Here is a 20,313-nt window from a genome sequence, read left to right as displayed (position 1 = left end):
ACATCCAGTATGTGGCAGTCCTGTGGGCGAAAATGCCTTGTTGATGCTAGAGGTCAGAGGAGAATGGGCCGACTGATTTAAGCTGATAGAAGAGCAAATTTGACTGAAATAACCACTCGTTACAACCGAGGTATGCAGCAAAGCATTTGTGAAGCACAACCTTGAGGCGGATAATAATAATAATAATAAATGTATTTTGTATAGCGCCTTTAAAAGTAGCTTTCTCAAAGCGCTTTACAGACAAGCATAGCAGAAACAGTACAATGGGCTACAACAGCAGAAGACCCCACCGGTTACCACTCATCTCCACTACAAATAGGAAAAAGAGGCTACAATTTGCACGAGCTCACCAAAATTGGACAGTTGAAGACTGGAATTCTGTTGAGACATTCAGATGGTAGAGTCAGAATTTGGCGTAAACAGAATGAGAACATGGATCCATCATGCCTTGTTACCACTGTGCAGGCTGGTGGTGGTGGTGTAATGGTGTGGGGGATGTTTTCTTGGCACACTTTAGGCCCCTTAGTGCCAATTGGGCATTGTTTAAATGCCATGGCCTACCTGAGCATTGTTTCTGACCATGTCCATCCCATTATGACCACCATGTACTTTGATGGCTACTTCCAGCAGGATAATGCACCATGTCACAAATCTCGAATCATTTCAAATTGGTTTCTTGAACATGACAATGAGTTCACTGTACTGAAATGGCCCCCAGAGTCACCAGATCTCAACCCAATAGAGCATTTTGGGATGTGGTGGAATGGGAGCTTCATGCCCTGGATGTGCATCCCACAAATCTCCATCAACTGCAAGATGCTATCCTATCAATATGGGCCAACATTTCTAAAGAATGCTTTCAGCACCTTGTTGAATCAATGCCACGTAGAATTAAGGCAGTTCTGAAGGCGAAAGGGGGTCAAACACAGTATTAGTATGGTGTTCCTAATAATCCTTTAGGTGAGTGTACATATATATAATCACATCCACCGTCATTATGTAAATAATAATACCGGTACAAAAATATTTATTTCCAGCACCCTTTATACCCTGCTCATTGCATTATTGTCTCATCAGGCTCACTGTTATTGTTTTGGTTTATTATGTATATTTATGTGTACTGTATATTGCACTCGGTGACTCTTGTTGAGTTTCCTTTGTTGAATTTTTTTTTATGAGTAAGCACATCATGAGCCTGTATAATCCAGAGTAAAATTTCTCGTATGTGTACACATACCTGGCGAATAAAGCTGATTCTGATGTATCAATCGTGCGTAAACACAAACATGCGTAAACCATGAGTACGCCAGTTTTGACGCAAAGGTTGACATTTATCAATGTTGAAATTGACGGGAAAGTGCGTTTCTCTACGCAAATTTCAACCAATGCGTATCCACATCCTAGCGGTTAAATTTGAGAAATAACATGCTATTTCGGAAAAGCTGGTTGAGGAATGTTGACTGAAACAAAGGGGAAAAATCTTAACAACACACTACAATATGCCGATTTATTTACAGACGCTCACTTTCACGACCTTGAGGTTCTTTATGTTTTTGCGACATGTCGGTGTCTCCATCTAGAACTTTTCCAATCAGCGATGTGCTAGTCAATGGGAGAAATATCTGTCATACTTTGCCCGCATCCAAGTTTGGACACAGGTTAGGATTGCAGTAAATCGCCTTCTCGTGTCCACCTTGTCAAATCGTTGACCACTATTTTATTTACAACAACAACCACGTCTTGCAATGCGGAATATTTATGACTGCTTGTTAGGCTACTTAATACGTTTTGAAAAATATATTTTTTAGAGTTGTTAGATTCTATATCAGATATTTGGCTAATTGAAGTTCAAGTTATGGGAAATATATTTTCATGTTTTTTCTGACCGGTCTCCAACTTGCTTCGTGTATGGACTGAAATCGTTCACGTACGCTGAAGTATAGTGTGGGTCTGATTTATCAAGGGAAGCGTACGCCAGTTTGATTAATCCCAATAATTTTGTGACTATAAGCATTGTCATCTTGTTCCTCACGAGCAGAGTCCCTTTGCAAGACGTACACCTTGCATCTCCTGGGCAGGACCTGTGGAGGGGCCCAAAGAGTGATGTACATGAGTGAATGTAACCTAGGAGCTAACTGGTCAGATTGGTTAACACTCAAGACCGTTCAACATAAAGGGATGTATGGAAACCTCCTTTTAGCATTTCAACTAAGCCGGTTTAGCATGTTAAGAGAATTAGAGTAGCAGTGTAGGAGAATTAACACAGGTTAGGATAATTAGCATGACTGCTTAGGAAAGTTGAAGTTAGAAAAAGGGTTAGGCCTAGCTAAAATACAACTACAATGGAACAGAAAGCAGCAATGCAAAAACAGTCTTGCATGGCAACCAACCAGCCACTTGGTTTTTCATTCACCTGCTTGTGTTGATCCTCCCACCTGTTTTCAGACACACTCCATGTATGCAGTAACCCATACTAGTCTCATTAACACCCAGTATGTAAGACAAGCAGTGATGCAGCTCGACTCTGCACCAATATAGTTCAATACAAGTATGGAGGAATCTCTTGACTGACTGTCCATTCATACATTCAGCCCGTAGACCTACTAGTAAAGACTGGAGGTCGGAAACGACAAGGTCTGTCAAAGCTTTTTTAATCGGTGTGACATGGAGGGAAAAAGCACTCCTACTACACCTTGAAGAGTCCTCAGTCTGCCTACCTGGTTGGTTCCTGTCTCCTCGGGTGGGTTCAGGGACATGAAACATTCAAGAGGGAGTTTCCCGGAGGTTTCCTCAAGCAAAAAATAACCGCCATATAAGCCCACCAGAGGCAGTGGTTGTAAGGCTAATTAACCCCTACGAAGCTTTCGGAAAACTCCCTTGAAATCAGTACCAAGAAATGTAATGGATTGAGACGACTCAATACCTATATACATGACAGATATTCCCAGATCTTGTTCAGATAATACATTCCTATGTTCCAAACTCCATGAACAGGCCCCAGTGCTCACACAAAGTATAGACATTTACACAGTGACAGTTGTCTGGTTCTCACACATTTGATATCAATCCTGTTGTCATAAATCTTGTAGAGGCCATTGTCCACACAGGCATAACACTGGTTTAGTCATATTGGTTGTATACTATGTAAGAATACACTATGTAAGATGTTTCATGTTCTGGTGCCTACAAAATGGGTGAAAGAACTATATCTGTGTTAAGTCTTCCCTGGTTTACCTGAGCTCTGAGTGATGGCTGAATTAGACAGTTCCTAGCTTAACCTACGAGCCAGTCCCCAAATAACCTCCGGCAGCCCTGTGCGTTTGTGGAGATCTAACAACACTGGGGGTATGTCCAAGATTATGTCAAGTCTTTCCATCTCTACACTGCCAGTAACTACATCCTCCTCTCTGGTCTTCAGCTGCATAGGGGCTAGGGATGGGTTCAGGATCTCAATGTCCTTACCTGTGTACATAGAGGGGTCTGCAGTGAAAGGCTAGCTTTTAGCACTACCTATTAGAATTAGAGAATTCCATAGAGACATCTCCTATACCAAATGTTTCATTAAGAAAAATACACCTGAATTCTCTTTATGTACAACAGAAAAGAAAGAAAAAAACATTAACCTGCATATTCAAGATTCATTTTTAATATTATTATGTATATATTTTTCTGCATTAGAAATATCACTATCCTGAAATGAAGAAGTTCCAACTAGTGTAATAATGATAATTTCACCCATAAATCATTAAAGTACAATATTTACATATAATACAGAGCCCATTTTTTAATCTGAAACAATATTAAAATAAATGTTCAATAGATACAAAGGTTTTTAATTCTATTTATATTTTTAACAACCTTGTCTGGGGAGTCCTTGCACACTCCAAAATTGTAAAGCCATTCTTTTTTAACAAACTATTAAGTGCAAACAATTCTCTTTTTTTCATCTTTAAAAAAACTATGATTGCAGCGTCCAGCTTTCAGACAGAGATGCCACGCCGCAACCCAAGTGCATCCAAAGGCTGTCTTAAAACATCTTGTTTTTGTCCCATTGTAATTATGAATAAAAAATGAACGGAAAACAAGAAAATAATCAGTGCAAAATACTCAAGCTGTGATACTCTGATTTAAATTTAAAAATGTTTTTTTTTCTTTTTCTTGTAGTTCAAGGAAGCAAACTGCTCCAACTCCCTTTGCTGTGAGCATTAGATCAAACTGTACTGTTAGTCAGGGACAAGGGACTAGGTAGAACAGATTTCACCTGTTCTAAAACAACACCTTGCCCCTAACCCCTAGGCTAGATCTAAGAAGACTGGAGAGTGGAAGAAATAGGTCTAAACCATATTGATTAAACCTGTCCAAGTCTTTCAGATCTTCGTGAAGTGTCTAGAGGGGTAATATGGCTAGGTGGTGTTTCTTGAGGAGGCCAAGCTATTAGAGACACACCCACTGTTAAAACAACTTCCAGCTCTTAAAGGGGTTGTTTTTGGACCTTTGTGGAAGAGACATGGGAACAAACTAAACAGCACAGCCGGCCTCCCCTCCCTGAACAAAAGTTCAAATCTTCCTGGACGATGTCAAGCTTTCTTGACATTTAAACCATTTCCAGACTTTAGGTCTCTGCATCTACCCTCAATGGACCACGAAAGCCATCTATCGTTCTACATGAAGATGAACAGAACTAAAAGGTGTGTTTATGATGCGAGAGAAAGTGAAGAACACTGCTGCAGGGCTGTGGCGAGGTGTGGCCAGGTCATCTTTTCCTGTCTGTCTAGCTTGGTTTCATTTAGTAGCACCAGGGCTATACTACCGTCCCACTAGGAGAGTTGGCTGCGTTCTGAGATGACAGTAAGCCCTGTAGAAGAGCAGAGAAAATGCATTAGAGAAAGAAATCAAAATCAAACCAATTTCAATTAGCAATTTCTGTCAATCGTAAAATGGTTGGTGTGATCGTTATATAAAATAATTGCCAGGACCAGAACAAATCCATTCCGACTAAAGGGCAATAGAGACTCTGGATTGATTGCACCTTGTAGGGGAAATGGGCAAAATGCCGTGTGGCAAACTCACCAGTCAATCCACATTTTCAGAGATCTTTAAACAGTATCTAGTGTAAGTACTGGATCTCAAACCGAAAGGACTGTCTAGGGGCTAGGATGTTTTACCGAAACTCACCAATTTATTGGACCTCTGCAATCTGGTTAAGGGTATAGGTGTCGGGTTCTGGGCTTAGGAGCTACAGGGGATGGATGTTTAACTGAGACTCACCACTTTCCCAGGCCTGGCCCATGTGCAAATAAAGCCCTCCTGGCAGGCTGTGACCAGACAGTCCTCCAGGAAGATTAACACAGTGAGTCTTTCGTGAGCAATCTTCTTGCACACCAGCGGCTCCAGCAGAGGAATCTCCTCCATGCGCGGGCATAGCAGCGTGCCCAGAGTCTTGGCGGCGTCCGCCTTGGCCGTCCGCGCCGCCGAGCTCAGCTGGTTGAGCCGGTCGCTGCTCTTGCTGCTGATGTGGCCCATGCTGTGGTTGCGCTTGTGGTCCTTCTCGTGGCGCTCCTTGCGCGCGTCATGAAGCGACAGCGTGGCAAACTTGCTGACGCCCGTGGCGATGAAGGCGCTATCGATGATGCTGCCTCCTTTGCCGCCGCCCCCCGTGTGGCTGTTGGGCGTGGTGCTGCCCCCCGCGGGGCCGGAGGAGTGCGGCAGGCTGTTGGAGCGCGGCAGGGGGGCGGGGAGTGAGTTTGCGGGGGTACCACTGCTACCACTACTACTGCTCACGGTGTTGTTGCCATTGGTGCCGAATGGGTTAGTATTCACAGCAGATGAAGTAGTAGTATTAGTAGAAGTAGTAGTAGAAGTAGCAGTAGTAGTAGAAGTAGAGTTAGTAGTAGTGGCCGTCCCAGCAGCTGGGGGACTGGTGGCACTCATGACGTTAGTGTGAGTCCTGGTGCGGGACAGGGGCAGGTGAGGAAAAAGGATGTCCTCGGTCAGGTCCCACAAACACAGCTGGGTGTCCTGGCCCACCGAGCCGAAGCGATAGGTCACACTGACCGGCCGTCCGTCCGTAGAGTTCCTCTTGGAGAGGCGCGATTGGGAGCTGTTGGCGCGGTCCCGCCCCCCTCCGAAGTGGATCTGCTCGTGGAACTCCTCGTCGCTCCCGCTGAACTCGGCGGGTGGGTCGCTGTCCTCCACGCTGGTTGTGCAGTGGTCGAATGCCACCACGCTAACCCACGACTTGTGTCCGTGGCCCCGGGCGATCACCCGGCAGTCCGAGAAGGACCACACAGTCACCAGGTCGTCCTCGCCGCCGGCCACGATGTAGCGTCCGTCCGGGCTCCAGCACACACACAGCAGCCCGCCGAAGTAGCTCTTCATGGTGCCGTGAAGCTCAGCCGCATCGAAGCCGAACACGCGCAGGAAGCCGTCCTGGCTGGCGCACGCAAGGAACTTCCCGTCGGGCGAGAAGGCAAACTCGTTGAGAGCCCCCTCGCCCACTGTCCAGCGCAGGAGCGGGTTGCGGGCTGACTTGCTCTTGCAGGTGTGCACGGCGTAGCCGTCGCCCTGTTTGAGGAGCTGGTAGTGGGGCGGCGTGGTGCCGCAGGTGTGCTCCACGTTGTACAGGTACAGGCTGCCAGTGGAGTGGGCCACCAGGAAGAGGCTCTCTGAGCCAGGAACCCACCTCACACAGGTCACACGGGACTTGTCTATCAGTCTCTGAGAATGAAAGAGAGAGGTTGGTCAAGGAGAGATGAATAACTTGTCAGACATGAGTTAGAAATGAACCAATAAAACAATTATAACACAGCGGTTGTATGTTAATATTACTACTAGTGGGTAATTTAGGTTTGATACTGAAACTGAACTGGATTCTCATTTTGTCGACATTCACCAATGGACTTTTTAGCCAGCGTGGCGGATGCATACGGCTTAACCCACCTCCTCGTTGAACAGCTTGCTGGTCTCCTTCTTGATGGGGTCGATGAGCTGTACCTGGCCGGCCGAGAAGCCCACCAGGAGGGAGACGCTCTCCGCTGTGGCTGTGAGGGGGTTGAAGTCGTGACACGTGGGCTGCGTTCCTTTGTATATCCTCTTGTCTATGGGCTTGCTCAGATCAGCTGCCTGGAACAACAACCAAGGACACACAGGCAGACTTAAGACTCATCCATTGTCTAACAGATAGCCCTCCATGATTTTACAAGGACAGTCCTGTCTATAATGGGGAGGTGCATTTCAAGTAATTCTTCCAAGAGTTTACTAGCAAAGAATCCATATAGTAAAAATAGCAAAATGGTTTGTATGATGTTCACAGAACACAATTAAAAGTTTGCAAGTATAGGAGTAGCCAAAGAAACAAAAATGCATTGTGAGCTGTTGTTTCATGTTTATTGTGGTTGGGGAGACAGTGATTTAACTAAGATGGCACAGAAAGCTGTTAGTGGGGTACTCGGGAAGTTAAGTGGGCAGAACCACCCAAAGAAGATATTCAGAAACTAGTAACCAAGATCCTATTAGACAACAGCCTACAGTACCTGTCCAGGGCACTTCATAGAATTCTCACACCCCTTCTCAATATAGAAAAAAACTATTCAAGTTTTAAAATATGCCAGTGTTTGTGTCTTGCAAAACTGTATAGGCTTCCTCACACATGTACTTACTTAACATCCTTTGGATTTTGAAATAAAAAGTTTCCCTCCATAGTCTAGAACACCCATGGATAAAGCACTGACCAACCAACAGAATATAGGCCTACTAGTCATCGCAACTGCATTCAGGCCCTGAAAGCATTGAGCCTCTGTCTGCAGTGACCTCAACCACCACTTCCATTAACACTCAGGACAATCCTTCATACCATCTCTAAAAACACACAAACACATTGGTTTCCTAAACATCAATACTCACCAACCAGGAACATTAACAAACCCAAGACTAATCATTTTAAGGGCATTAGAGAAATGGGATGTCGGCAAAACGCCACGTGATTAGGCCAGAGAAATAACATGTTGGTAACGTTGCCTCCTTGGTGAATGGCCGAACGCCAGCCCGGGCAGACGTGGAACAGAGAAAAACAGACGAGGCGAGAGAGAACCAGCGAGGGAAGACAGGTTAGCGGATAACGTCACCAAACACGCTGTGTGCACACTGAGGGGAGTACTGTGATGTGGCTCTAACAGTCAGATAGCTGGAGCAACAATGACCAGACGCCGTGTGGCTTTTTAGAAAAGGGTTAGTTTCAGCTCGTTGTTACTTTTGATTGATACCGTCTCTCGTTTTGACTTATAGAATGTCAATGATAATTCAGCTTAAACTAATTAGGTCCAGGTGACTAACACCTGAAACGGCATTTAAACTCTTAGGTGGAGCAGTTCCACTCCTTTTTACTAAGTCACCTTCATGTGTTTTTTTTTTATTAGATAGGACAGTGAGCAACGGTAGGGGGAGAGGGTGTGCTAGCAGTGGGCCAGACACTCCAGCTGAATGTAAGCACTTCAACCCCCTGAAAGTATAAGCAATTCTATAATGATTAAATCCAAGAGTTCCTTGTGAACTAACAGGAAAAACTTCTGGCCTCAGGGTTTCCATAGGAATTGTAAAAAATAAAACCTCCTAGCCAAAGAGATGATACGGTAGGAGCCTGTCTGTGTAGGATCATCGGAGGCAGTTGAGAGATTATAAGGCTATTTCAGGAGACTGTTGACAGATCTGTCAGAGCAGGGCCAGCACCAATAAAAAGGGGATCTTTTACACACATTGACATGCAAAGAATTAGAGGTGAGCGGTGCGGACGGTAGAAAGGGTATACAGGTAGAAATGTGCACCATAGGGGGGATCTGGCCATGCCATATGTACCACAATAGGTCAGGGGATGAATTTTGATATCAGAGTAGTTGGCAAAATGTTGGCTACTGATGACCATCATGACAAAGAGATACTACAGAATAGGCTAATTAAACATTGGTGTTTCTTTTTCTATCTTTCTTTTCAGTAAGTAAAGAGGAGTTGGAAAAAAGAAGAGGGAAGTGCACATGGAGGACCAATCTCTGTTCTCCAAAAACACAATCAATCAGTGAGAAAGAAGGGTGTTTCCTCCATCGCTAAAACACGTTGAGTCAAACAGTTTGACCACTAGATGAATACAGCTATCTGCAAAGTATGTTGGATGACAGTTGTGGTAATACAAGCAAGCCTCTTCTGTCACCTGGGGACGAAACGTGTAGGAATGTTCTAGAACGCATTCACACACTATAGGGTTATCATCAACCAGCAGTGGCATGTGTCAAACAAGAAGTCACAACACAGACATAGCTGCCCAAGACAATAACAAGAAGCTGCCCCTATAACAAAAGTATTTTTGTAAACATTTTGTTTCATATTTGAAAAATCATATTGTTAATAGCATTGTTACATTAATTCATGTTGGAATACTTGAATATAGTTAAGTTTTAATCTAAAGACAATTTTAATTGTGTTGTTAAAAAAAAAAAAAGAGTGTATTTGTGAAATGTTGCCTAATAAACAGAATACTAATGCAACAGCAGAGTACAAACCAAATACTTAACACCTAGAAATAAGCAGTCACTATCATAGACACTCATACTCCTTAAAACATGCCTCCACACCTGAACCTAATTTTGACATGGATTGTGATTGATGTTGATATATCTAAGACAGGGTGAGGTCACGTTGAGGACAGCACACTTTTGGACAAGCGTGGCAATATCAATGAGTTAGTCATGTGACCAGAGCGCACTTATGACGTTGACTCATGTGAAATGTTGTGTCATGTGAAATTCATTGAAAACCGACAGACCGTTAAACGATTAGGTCCAGCCCATATTTCTGAGACATTAAGTCCTAACTAAGTGATGAGCGATGCACTGCTGGTCTAGACTATTCAGTGGTTTTATCCTATAGATCAGCCTAAATCAACTATATGCACTGGATGAAGATTCATCGTGAATGACTCAAGAAGACATTATTACTATTATAGTAACCTGAAAAAGGTGCTTTCTGATCACTAGTCTGGTTATGGCCCGGAGTTTGCATGCCAATGCTCATGACTGTTAATGATGCACATTTGACTGTCCTAGAGCGACAGAACGCAAATATGAAATGTATTAACCCAGGCATAGATAGATGCAACTACCCTACTATATAAAGTGTGGTTGACCAAAAGCCTATTCACTACATAGGGTTCGACCCTATTCCTGCTTTAACTCAACCCAAAGAATCCTAATTGTACCCTCAAAACCGGACCACTGAGGGAGCTGCCATCTCAGCCTGGTTCTCTAAACAGGCGGTAGTTCTGCAGCCCTACAGCTGAGGGATATATTTCCAAAGCAGGGTCAATGTGAAAGCCAGCTTACTTTGACAAGCAACCATAAATACATATTTGCTTGCTCATCAAAAAAGAGTAGATATCGGTTTTTCTTCACTGACGCTAAAGTTGGCAAACTTGTTGATCCTGTTTTCTGGGTTTATTCCTTTGGAATGCTTCCGTGCCTACAGGCAGGGCTACAGAGACCAGAATCCAGTCATGGGAAAGAATCCCAGAGTTCAGGTTTGGCAATCCCACCGACCTGGGTCGGGAGAGCACCTTTAACAGAAAATAACAGTGACAGGGTGGAACTCCTGAAGAAGTGGGACCACAGGAAATTTCCAGAGTGAACAGTGAGCTTATTTACATCCCGATACGTTTTCAGAGACACATTGAAGTGTTATTTTTTTGCCACATCTGGCTCCCCGGAGTATTGCAAGTGTGAATACAACCACGTCAGGACTGGTCCAAGCTTCTGGGATGTGTGAATACAACCACGTCAGGACTGGTCCAAGCTTCTGGGATGTGTGAATACAACCACGTCAGGACTGGTACAAGCTTCTGGGATGTGTGAATACAACCACGTCAGGACTGGTACAAGCTTCTGGGATGTGTGAATACAACCACGTCAGGACTGGTACAAGCTTCTGGGATGTGTGAATACAACCACGTCAGGACTGGTACAAGCTTCTGGGATGTGTGAATACAACCACGTCAGGACTGGTACAAGCTTCTGGGATGTGAGAATACAACCACGTCAGGACTGGTACAAGCTTCTGGGATGGGTGAATACAACCACGTCAGGACTGGTACAAGCTTCTGGGATGGGTGAATACAACCACGTCAGGACTGGTACAAGCTTCTGGGATGGGTGAATACAACCACGTCAGGACTGGTACAAGCTTCTGGGATGGGTGAATACAACCATGTCAGGACTGGTACAAGCTTCTGGGATGTGAAAATACAACTATGTCAGGACTGGTACAAGCTTCTGGGATGTGTGAATACAACCAAGTCAGGACTGGTATAAGCTTCTGGGATATGTGAATACAACCATGTCAGGAATGGTACAAGCTTCTGGGATGTGTGAATACAACCATGTCAGGACTGGTACAAGCTTCTGGGATGTGTGAATACAACCATGTCAGGACTGGTACAAGCTTCTGGGATGTGTGAATACAACCATGTCAGGACTGGTACAAGCTTCTGGGATGTGTGAATACAACCATGTCAGGACTGGTACAAGCTTCTGGGATGTGTGAATACAACCATGTCAGGACTGGTACAAGCTTCTGGGATGTGTGAATACAACCAAGTCAGGACTGGTACAAGCTTCTGGGATGTGTGAATACAACCATGTCAGGACTGGTACAAGCTTCTGGGATGTGTGAATACAACCAATTCAGGACTGGTACAAGCTTCTGGGATGTGTGAATACAACCAATTCAGGACTGGTACAAGCTTCTGGGATGTGTGAATACAACCATGTCAGGACTGGTACAAGCTTCTGGGATGTGTGAATACAACCATGTCAGGACTGGTACAAGCTTCTGGGATGTGCGCACTCATCACTTGATTGTCCCTCGACTGTGGCCTACAGTCTTGCGTGGGATATATTGAACATACCACTGTGAATTCAAACACGATGGAAATGATTACGCAAATATAGGTCTATTTAGTGTTTTGGGAGTGAAAAACACAGTCTCAGGAATGGTTGACTAAAAAGGCAGTGGTATATTGTGAAACAACAGAAGTAGAGAAGTCACCGAACCTCTCTTTACAATCTGAGATTTCAAACACAAAGGCCAAAGGCCTGCAAAGCAACACCCAGATGGTTTGGTACCAAGGCATGTTATCTACATTTTGATAGAGTCAGTAAAACTTTTATTAGTTGCAAACCTTAAAGGAACACGTGTTTATAGGGAACAGCAGTCACATTACCAAACCTCAAAAAATACTTTCCTAAGAATTAATTTTCCATCCTCTAAGGACCGAACCGTGTCAGACATCACCACCAATCCTGATCAAAATGACACTTATGTGCATAGCAGGTCTTTAGAGATGGACTTCTCTGTTTTAATAAGATAAAATCAACTGTCAGTCTTATTTGGATGTCTAAAATACATAATTTGTTTTTAAGCTGGCCTTTTCAAATTAAACTAAATTGCAGATGGATAATCATATAACTGTTCCCCTTTTTTAAACATCTTAAACTATCACAGATTTACTCCATCCTCAAAGTGGCTCCAAAATCCCTAATGTTAAACTCAACTGGGCCAGCACATCAAGTTCTTGAAGCAGTCCAACATACTCCTCACCAAAACAACAGAAAGCCTCTAGGCACCACAAGATAATTAGTTGTCTGATAATGTTTACGGAACATTCACATATTTTAGGTTATAGAGAAGTTGACATGTTTAGAGAAGTGACAATGTCATGACAGAAGGAATAGGGCATATGATCATTATCATAATCCTAAATATATACTTAAAACCACAGCAGCTTGATTCAGTGACATCATCCCAAAATTGCATCACCACCACTGTCAGAACCAGACACATCACTTGCATGACATCAACCCGACTCAGTTCACTTCCAATAAAAACATTTTCACAACCCAATAAAAAACGGTCTGAAAGGCCTTAGGTATAAGAACAAACACACAGTAACAAGCTTACTATAGTAGTTGAATAAAGTATTAACCGATTGTAAAGACGCCTAAATATACATAAGTGTTACAAAGTATCACTAGAACATCAAAATACACAATTTGTCAATGACAAAATTTGTCGCATTTAACATACTCTGCAATTGCAAAATATGTCAATCAACATGTCACAACAGGCTCGAACCTCCTCTCACACTCCAAGGTTAAAGCGTGCATATTCACGAAAGAATAAAGAGACATCACACAAAACAGTAACGTCATGCCTATGAGTAAACAATACACCATTAGAGGTGAGGACTCTTCACTTGAACTGAAGTAGCTAACTAGCGGGCTAGATAGCTAGGTAGGTGACATGCACATACCAGCACATCTCTACACACAAGGTGCTGGCAAAACAAACTGTGGCGACGCTAGCTAGATAGCCACCATAGCTAAGTGGCCTAGCCTGGCTATCTGCGCACGTCAATGAAACCACCAAACTGGACAGCACATTGCAATGTATTTGAATACGCACATTAACTTATTGATAATACAGGCTTTGTCATCGTTGAGTACTGTTTACCTTTCTTACGCCTTTGTAGATATAAAAGTACAGTTCCCGGCCCACATTGAAACATATTCTGTCGCCGTTGCCCGACTGATCGTTCACGTTTACGAAGGAAACTTTTACCGGATTCGAGCCTTGTGAATTAAAAGGCACCCTGTTAGGGCGGCTATATTCGGAGTGAGTGAGGAGTTTATAGACACCTTCCCGAGTGGTGAATTGAGTTTTAATTTCGTTCATCTCCTTCCCTCCTCCCTCCGCCGCCATCTTGGAAATTGGCGTTCATCCTGTCCAAAACCCGGATCTTACCTACAGAGCATGCGCAGCGCAATTGATTCCAGAACCCATGCGCTAACCTTCAACGAAGTGACGCTCCAGGTTAACCAAAGAAGTGAGGGATTTTAAAAGACTAAATTATTCCAAACGCTCGACAAACGACACGTAATAGCAAAACGTTCCAGGGGAATGCATGGACGTATAATTGGCATGGGGAATGTGGTGAAAGGGTACTTATTCATTGTGGAACTTCGCAATGATAAACAGGCTCGAGAATTATTTCGAATTCGTTCAGAAAAAGGAACCCTTTCATTTGGAAACGGCCCTTTCACATCTTTTGTAGCATACTCTGCATGCAAAATGAATTAGATATTTACATTTGTTTGATCGCTATCTGCATTGAAAATAACTCGAAACACCCCATCCCACACACTTCACTTAAGTGTAATTACATATAGCTACTCACTATCTGCATTGAAAATAACTCGAAACACCCCATCCCACACACTTCACTTAAGTGTAATTACATATAGCTACATCTACGACCATTCATATTTTGTTCTTGAGTCATCCAAACCCAATCATCAAGAGTCAGCATTCTTGTATTCCTTATTGTTAGTTATTTGCCCCGTCCAGCATATTCCAGAGACCCTGAACAGATTCGATGTTTCCAGCCAGCAGGAGAGATATACTAACTTCTAAAAACTACATACATTTATCTCCTTTTGCGAATAGCGCCATCCTCTGGCCAGATCATCTGTCAAACGCTGCAATCATGCGTGGGAATTCTAGTGTTTTCTATACCTCGCCGTTATATGATTTGTCTTAAAATGATGTCTTCTACAAATTGAGACATCCGTTACATTTTACTTAATTCTTCTGCATTTTCTCAAATACGTGTTGTTAATCTATTCATGTTCATTGTGCCATTTTAGGCTTTCTCATGTTGCATTATTTTCTCACACAAAATCAACATTTTGGTCATTCTTATGAAGGAAATAATCACTAATGTCACCATTAAGACATAGAATATGTCCTTTTGCTTCGATAAACCCACGCACTATATATGTATAGACATGAGCCGAAGACCATAGACTCGTTGCTGTAGCCTAGTACAAGAGCTACCCTTGCCCAATCTCACAGGCCAAAAAAAGACTTGTGGCTTGTTATCTTTTTAGAGTCCTTCTGTCTTGCGTCTGTCTTTTCTGATGCTTCTGTGGGAGCAGGTGGTGTGAAAAGTTGCACACAGCTGTGACGTAACCGACAAGCCATGGGGGTGTTTGATAGGTTCTGGTGGGACAGACATCTCACACACTATCAGGGATCCTCTGGCCCCTGAGTGACAGGCACCCCTTGTGACTGTGCTCCCCTATAAGGACTCATACATTTTATGATGACAGACCCCCACGCAGCTCTCACTATCACCCCCACCCTACTGGTACTTTCTTAAGCACCCCCCCCCCCCCCCTTACTCTGTACTGTAGTGGGACTGGGCATTCTTTCTGGAAGCTTCTGAATGGGAGCTTCGAGAAAGCTGGCCCTTGTATAAAAAGACTGGAGTAGGCCCACAAGTCCTCAGATACAGCAAGCGAGAGGACGTACACGTGAATCCTAGAGGATAAAGACCAGTGAAGCAAAGAGGTTTAAAAAGCTACATAAATCTGCAGAGGAACAGCACACACGCTCAGAGACAGCGATCAGCAAGCAAGAAGTGAAGAACAGGAGCATTTCATTTTTATCTATTTGAGGTAAGAGGGTGAAGGACATAGCTGAAAGGCAAGCCACATTATTTGCTACTTGCAACTCAGGGGTGCAAAGGAAGGTCAATAGCTACTTTTTTGAAATATTTTTTATTATAAAACCTCATAAGTTTCCCTGGATCTGTTAGAGAATTTTTTTTTAGCTTGCTAACAGAGCACCACATGGCTTTGAATATGATCCTGGTTAGATAGAGAGAAAGGCATGGTAGCAGGAAAGAAGATAGGCTGACAGTCAGCACAAAGAAACAATTACAGCAATCTATATCATATCAAGTTATCAATCGTTTTATCTGAATGTGTCTTAAAATATAATAATTTTTGAACATGGATGGATTAATTTATTAATTGAACTGGAAAGGTAATTTTATGATAATCAAGCTGTATTGATCCATTGTTGAATCAAAACTTAGATTTTTTAAAATATGTATCCTGTATTCATGACTACAGTACATCAGTGTCTCCAAACAATGAAAGCTTTTAAAAGCAATTATATTATTTTAGCTAAACGTAAACAAAATACCCCAATTACTATGCTAAGAGGAGACATTTCTGAAAAGATAACACAATCAAAAGGTTTCTATTTACACCTAATGTCTTAATCTTTATCCTACATTAAAAAAATTAAATCACATGGCACCAGTGCAGCTGTTGGCAAAGGAGTGTTAAAGGTTGGGGAAACTCCACCCTCTTTTCAAATACAAGCAGCCTTGATTGACATATGGGTCTGTGCAACAGGAGCCTCTGATGGAGGGCTGTAACAGCTGCCTCTCTAACCTCAGCATTTCTAATTCTATCACTCATTGCCATGTGGTCTGACTACATTGGAGGCTTTACATGAAAAAAAATCTGAAAAGAAGAGTAGAAGCTATAAAAAGACCTCACAAAATGTAGCATGTGCTTTTCAATAGCCTTAAAAACACGTGCGCATTTTTAGGATCTGTATGATCAAAATCCAAGTATTGAGGCATCAATCGTCATTAGCCTACCATTTTGTTTTAAGATGCCAGAGAAAGCCGGTAACACCATGGAGGAGGAAGTGGAGACCTTTGCCTTCCAGGCTGAGATTGCCCAGTTGATGTCCCTGATCATCAACACCTTCTACTCCAACAAAGAGATCTTCCTTAGGGAGCTCATCTCAAACTCCTCAGATGTGAGTAGATTGTGCCAAATGCTGAATTGTACATTGTAAGTTTTTCTTAGTCTCAAACCACAGCAGTCTGAGGCAGTACAGCATTTGTATATCTCAAGCAAACGACTAACCACTTGTTAAGTTATATCACAGTATCAACTATGAGAGTCTTGTGACCTCTTTTTCTTATTTTCTGACAGGCATTGGACAAAATAAGATATGAGAGCTTGACAGACCCTAGCAAACTGGATTCCTGTAAGGACCTGAAGATCGAGATCCGCCCTGACTTGCGCACTCGCACTCTGACCCTGGTTGACACTGGCATTGGCATGACAAAAGCTGACCTAATCAACAACCTGGGAACCATCGCCAAATCAGGCACAAAGGCGTTTATGGAGGCCCTGCAAGCTGGAGCAGACATCTCCATGATTGGGCAGTTTGGTGTGGGTTTCTACTCAGCCTACCTGGTGGCTGAGAAGGTGACCGTCATCACCAAGCACAATGATGATGAGCAGTACATCTGGGAGTCTGCAGCTGGTGGCTCTTTTACTGTCAAAGTTGACACTGGTAAGCCTTTTCAATAATATTAAACAATAACCAACTTTGTCCTTTAAATGTTGAATATCTTTCTGCATCTGTTGAATCTACTTACAAACAATGTGATTCTAAAGGTAGGCCTAGATCTAATGATTAAGTCTGATTTGTCCTGATATGTGCTCTTAAGGTGAGTCCATTGGTCGTGGCACCAAGGTGATCCTGCACCTTAAGGAGGACCAAACTGAATATTGTGAGGAGAAACGTGTGAAGGAGGTTGTGAAGAAGCACTCACAGTTCATTGGCTACCCCATCACACTCTTTGTAAGTTCTAAAAGTGACCTATTGTTTGTTGGTCTAACAATGCAACGTCTTAAGGGGGACAAGAAAAGCACACTGTTTATAACCGTGTACCTAAGCATTGCACCCCATAGTGAACAAATCCTTAAACATTTTTCTAACAAAAACACATTGTTAAGGTGGAGAAGGCTAGAGAGAAGGAGGTGGATCTGGAGGATGGAGAAAAGGATGAGGAAACTGATAAAGACGCTGGGGCTGAGGACAAAGACAAGCCCAAGATCGAGGATGTTGGCTCTGATGAAGATGAGGACACCAAGGACTCCAAAAACAAGAGGAAGAAGAAGGTCAAGGAGAAGTACATTGACGAGGAGGAGCTGAACAAGACTAAGCCTATCTGGACCCGTAACCCAGATGACATCACCAACGAGGAGTACGGAGAGTTCTACAAGAGTCTGACCAATGACTGGGAGGATCACCTGGCTATCAAGGTGAGACTCTATAACAGCAAAGCAAAAAAGTCAATAGTCAACCTTTATATGTTTCTCTCGATGAAAACATATTCTGACTGTTTGAGTTAATGTTTATGTCTTTATTTCCAAAGCACTTCTCAGTAGAAGGACAGCTGGAGTTTCGTGCTCTGCTCTTTGTGCCCAGGAGAGCTTCATTTGACCTGTTTGAGAACAAGAAGAAGAAGAACAACATTAAGCTGTATGTACGCAGGGTCTTTATCATGGACAACTGTGACGAGCTGATGCCAGAGTATCTGAGTGAGTACTGTACTTTAATCATTTAGCCTTTCATGATCATCTTCTCAGCAACTCACTAGGACATTATGTAATACAATGCAAAAGATCTGTGACTAATTGTCCCTGTCTTTATTTCCAGACTTCATCAAGGGTGTGGTGGACTCTGAGGATCTCCCACTGAACATCTCCAGAGAGATGCTGCAGCAGAGCAAGATCCTCAAGGTCATCCGCAAGAACCTGGTCAAAAAGTGTATGGAGCTTTTCGTTGAACTCTCAGAGGACAAGGACAACTATAAGAAGTTCTATGAACAGTTCTCCAAGAACATCAAGGTAAGGCCTTCCTTTCTTTTAAATGTATTTTCCAGGCTTGTGCATATCTTCCTGAACAGCTTCTTCTCACTTTAAGGGACCATAATTATTAAGATCTTACCCTATTGGTGTCTTTTAGCTGGGGATCCATGAAGACTCCCAGAACCGCAAAAAGCTGTCAGACTTGCTACGCTATTACACCTCCAACTCCGCTGATGAAATGGTCTCGCTGAAGGACTACGTTTCCCGCATGAAGGACACCCAGAAACACATCTATTATATCACTGGTGAGCTGCCTTCCATTTTTCATTAAATCTTCTTCAGATGGTAAATCCATGTCATATTGAAAAATTATAAAACCACAGTAATCTACCAGTTAATAATGGTGTATCCTCTTCCAGGTGAGACCAAGGAACAAGTCGCCAACTCTTCCTTTGTGGAACGCCTCCGCAAGGCCGGCCTGGAAGTAATCTACATGATTGAGCCCATTGATGAGTACTGTGTCCAGCAGCTGAAAGAGTATGACGGCAAAAACCTGGTGTCTGTGACCAAGGAGGGTCTGGAGCTGCCAGAAGATGAAGATGAGAAGAAGAAGCAGGAAGAGCTGAAGACTACATTTGAGAACCTCTGCAAGATCATGAAGGACATTCTTGACAAAAAGATAGAGAAGGTACAAATACAACTTTTCAATGTCTCTTCAACTTTTTACAACTGAGGGCTGTATTCACAACAACACAACAATGATGAGTATTACTAATTATCTGTTTTCAATTGACAGGTGACAGTGTCCAACCGCCTGGTCTCTTCCCCTTGCTGCATCGTGACCAGCACCTACGGCTGGACGGCCAACATGGAGAGGATCATGAAATCTCAAGCTCTCAGAGACAACTCGACAATGGGCTACATGACTGCCAAGAAGCACCTGGAGATTAACCCAACCCACCCTATTATTGAGACCCTGAGAGAGAAAGCGGAGGCTGACAAAAATGACAAAGCCGTGAAAGACCTGGTCATCTTGCTGTTTGAGACGGCCCTGATGTCTTCTGGATTCACACTGGATGACCCTCAGACCCATGCAAACCGCATCTACAGGATGATCAAACTTGGCCTGGGTAAGTAACTACCTTATTGCAATATTTACCCGAAACCTTTGTCTCTAAACCCCTTTTGTTGGTGGGGTTTAAAACCTAAAGCAATATACAGTATAGGTTTGCAAACTGAATATCAGTTTTTTTTCCTAATGTCGGTAATTTCTTTCCCTTTACAGGCATTGATGATGATGACTCGGCAGTGGAGGATATTCTCCAGCCAAGTGAAGAGGACATGCCTGTCTTGGAAGGAGATGATGACACATCAAGAATGGAGGAAGTTGACTAAACATGTAACAGTACATTATTTTGCCCCTTTTAACTTTTTTTTGTCCTAAAATAATTTCTATTTTACATGACAACATGTACTGTTGAGTGGTGGCGAAAGAACTGTAATTTATCATATATTAATCAATGCCATAGTCCTATACATACAGCATCTGCTGCTTTTAACTCTATTCAGTTGTGCTTAAAAAATAGGCTATGTAATATCAAGTCAACAGCGATTTGACTTGAGTCTTTTTGTATTTCTGTGAGCTATTTTCTATGAAAAATGACAAACTTTATAATAAAAATGTATTTAGAAATCATCTTTTCCTGATTGATTATTTTAATGAAAATGTGAGGAATATAACATGTTT

At 42.9% G+C, this 20,313-nt stretch overlaps 2 protein-coding genes across 3 annotated transcripts; one reads left to right on the top strand and one right to left on the bottom strand.

Moving 5' to 3' along the window:
• Nucleotides 1–3,624: 3,624 nt before the first annotated feature.
• LOC105030682 (WD repeat-containing protein 20-like) lies at nt 3,625–14,462 on the bottom strand. Of its 2 annotated transcripts, none has more exons than XM_010904684.4 (4): nt 14,353–14,462; nt 6,940–7,122; nt 5,269–6,717; nt 3,625–4,855 (listed from the first exon to the last, which is right to left on the bottom strand). In XM_010904684.4, the coding sequence occupies exons 1-4, from the start codon at nt 14,353–14,355 to the stop codon at nt 4,802–4,804; spliced, it is 1,689 nt and encodes a 562-aa protein (XP_010902986.2). In that variant the 5' UTR covers nt 14,356–14,462; the 3' UTR covers nt 3,625–4,801. The 2 variants fall into 2 exon arrangements, with proteins under 2 accessions (XP_010902986.2, XP_010902985.2); XM_010904683.3 differs by lacking the exon at nt 14,353–14,462 and adding an exon at nt 13,549–13,833.
• An 836-nt stretch (nt 14,463–15,298) lies between these two features.
• Nucleotides 15,299–20,264, top strand: hsp90aa1.1 (heat shock protein 90, alpha (cytosolic), class A member 1, tandem duplicate 1). The gene is made up of 11 exons (XM_010904681.4): nt 15,299–15,554; nt 16,567–16,716; nt 16,896–17,262; nt 17,420–17,553; nt 17,709–18,017; nt 18,131–18,296; nt 18,415–18,605; nt 18,724–18,871; nt 18,986–19,254; nt 19,363–19,696; nt 19,852–20,264. Exons 2-11 carry the CDS (start codon nt 16,567–16,569, stop codon nt 19,959–19,961), a joined length of 2,178 nt encoding a protein of 725 aa, XP_010902983.3. The 5' UTR covers nt 15,299–15,554; the 3' UTR covers nt 19,962–20,264.
• The last annotated feature ends 49 nt before the right edge of the window (nt 20,265–20,313 follow it).

Source organism: Esox lucius, chromosome 18, assembly GCF_011004845.1.
Source record: "Esox lucius isolate fEsoLuc1 chromosome 18, fEsoLuc1.pri, whole genome shotgun sequence".
In the NCBI taxonomy this organism is placed as follows: domain Eukaryota; kingdom Metazoa; phylum Chordata; class Actinopteri; order Esociformes; family Esocidae; genus Esox; species Esox lucius.
Note: the sequence above shows the minus strand (reverse complement) of the source record. Positions and strands in the feature narration are given on the sequence as shown.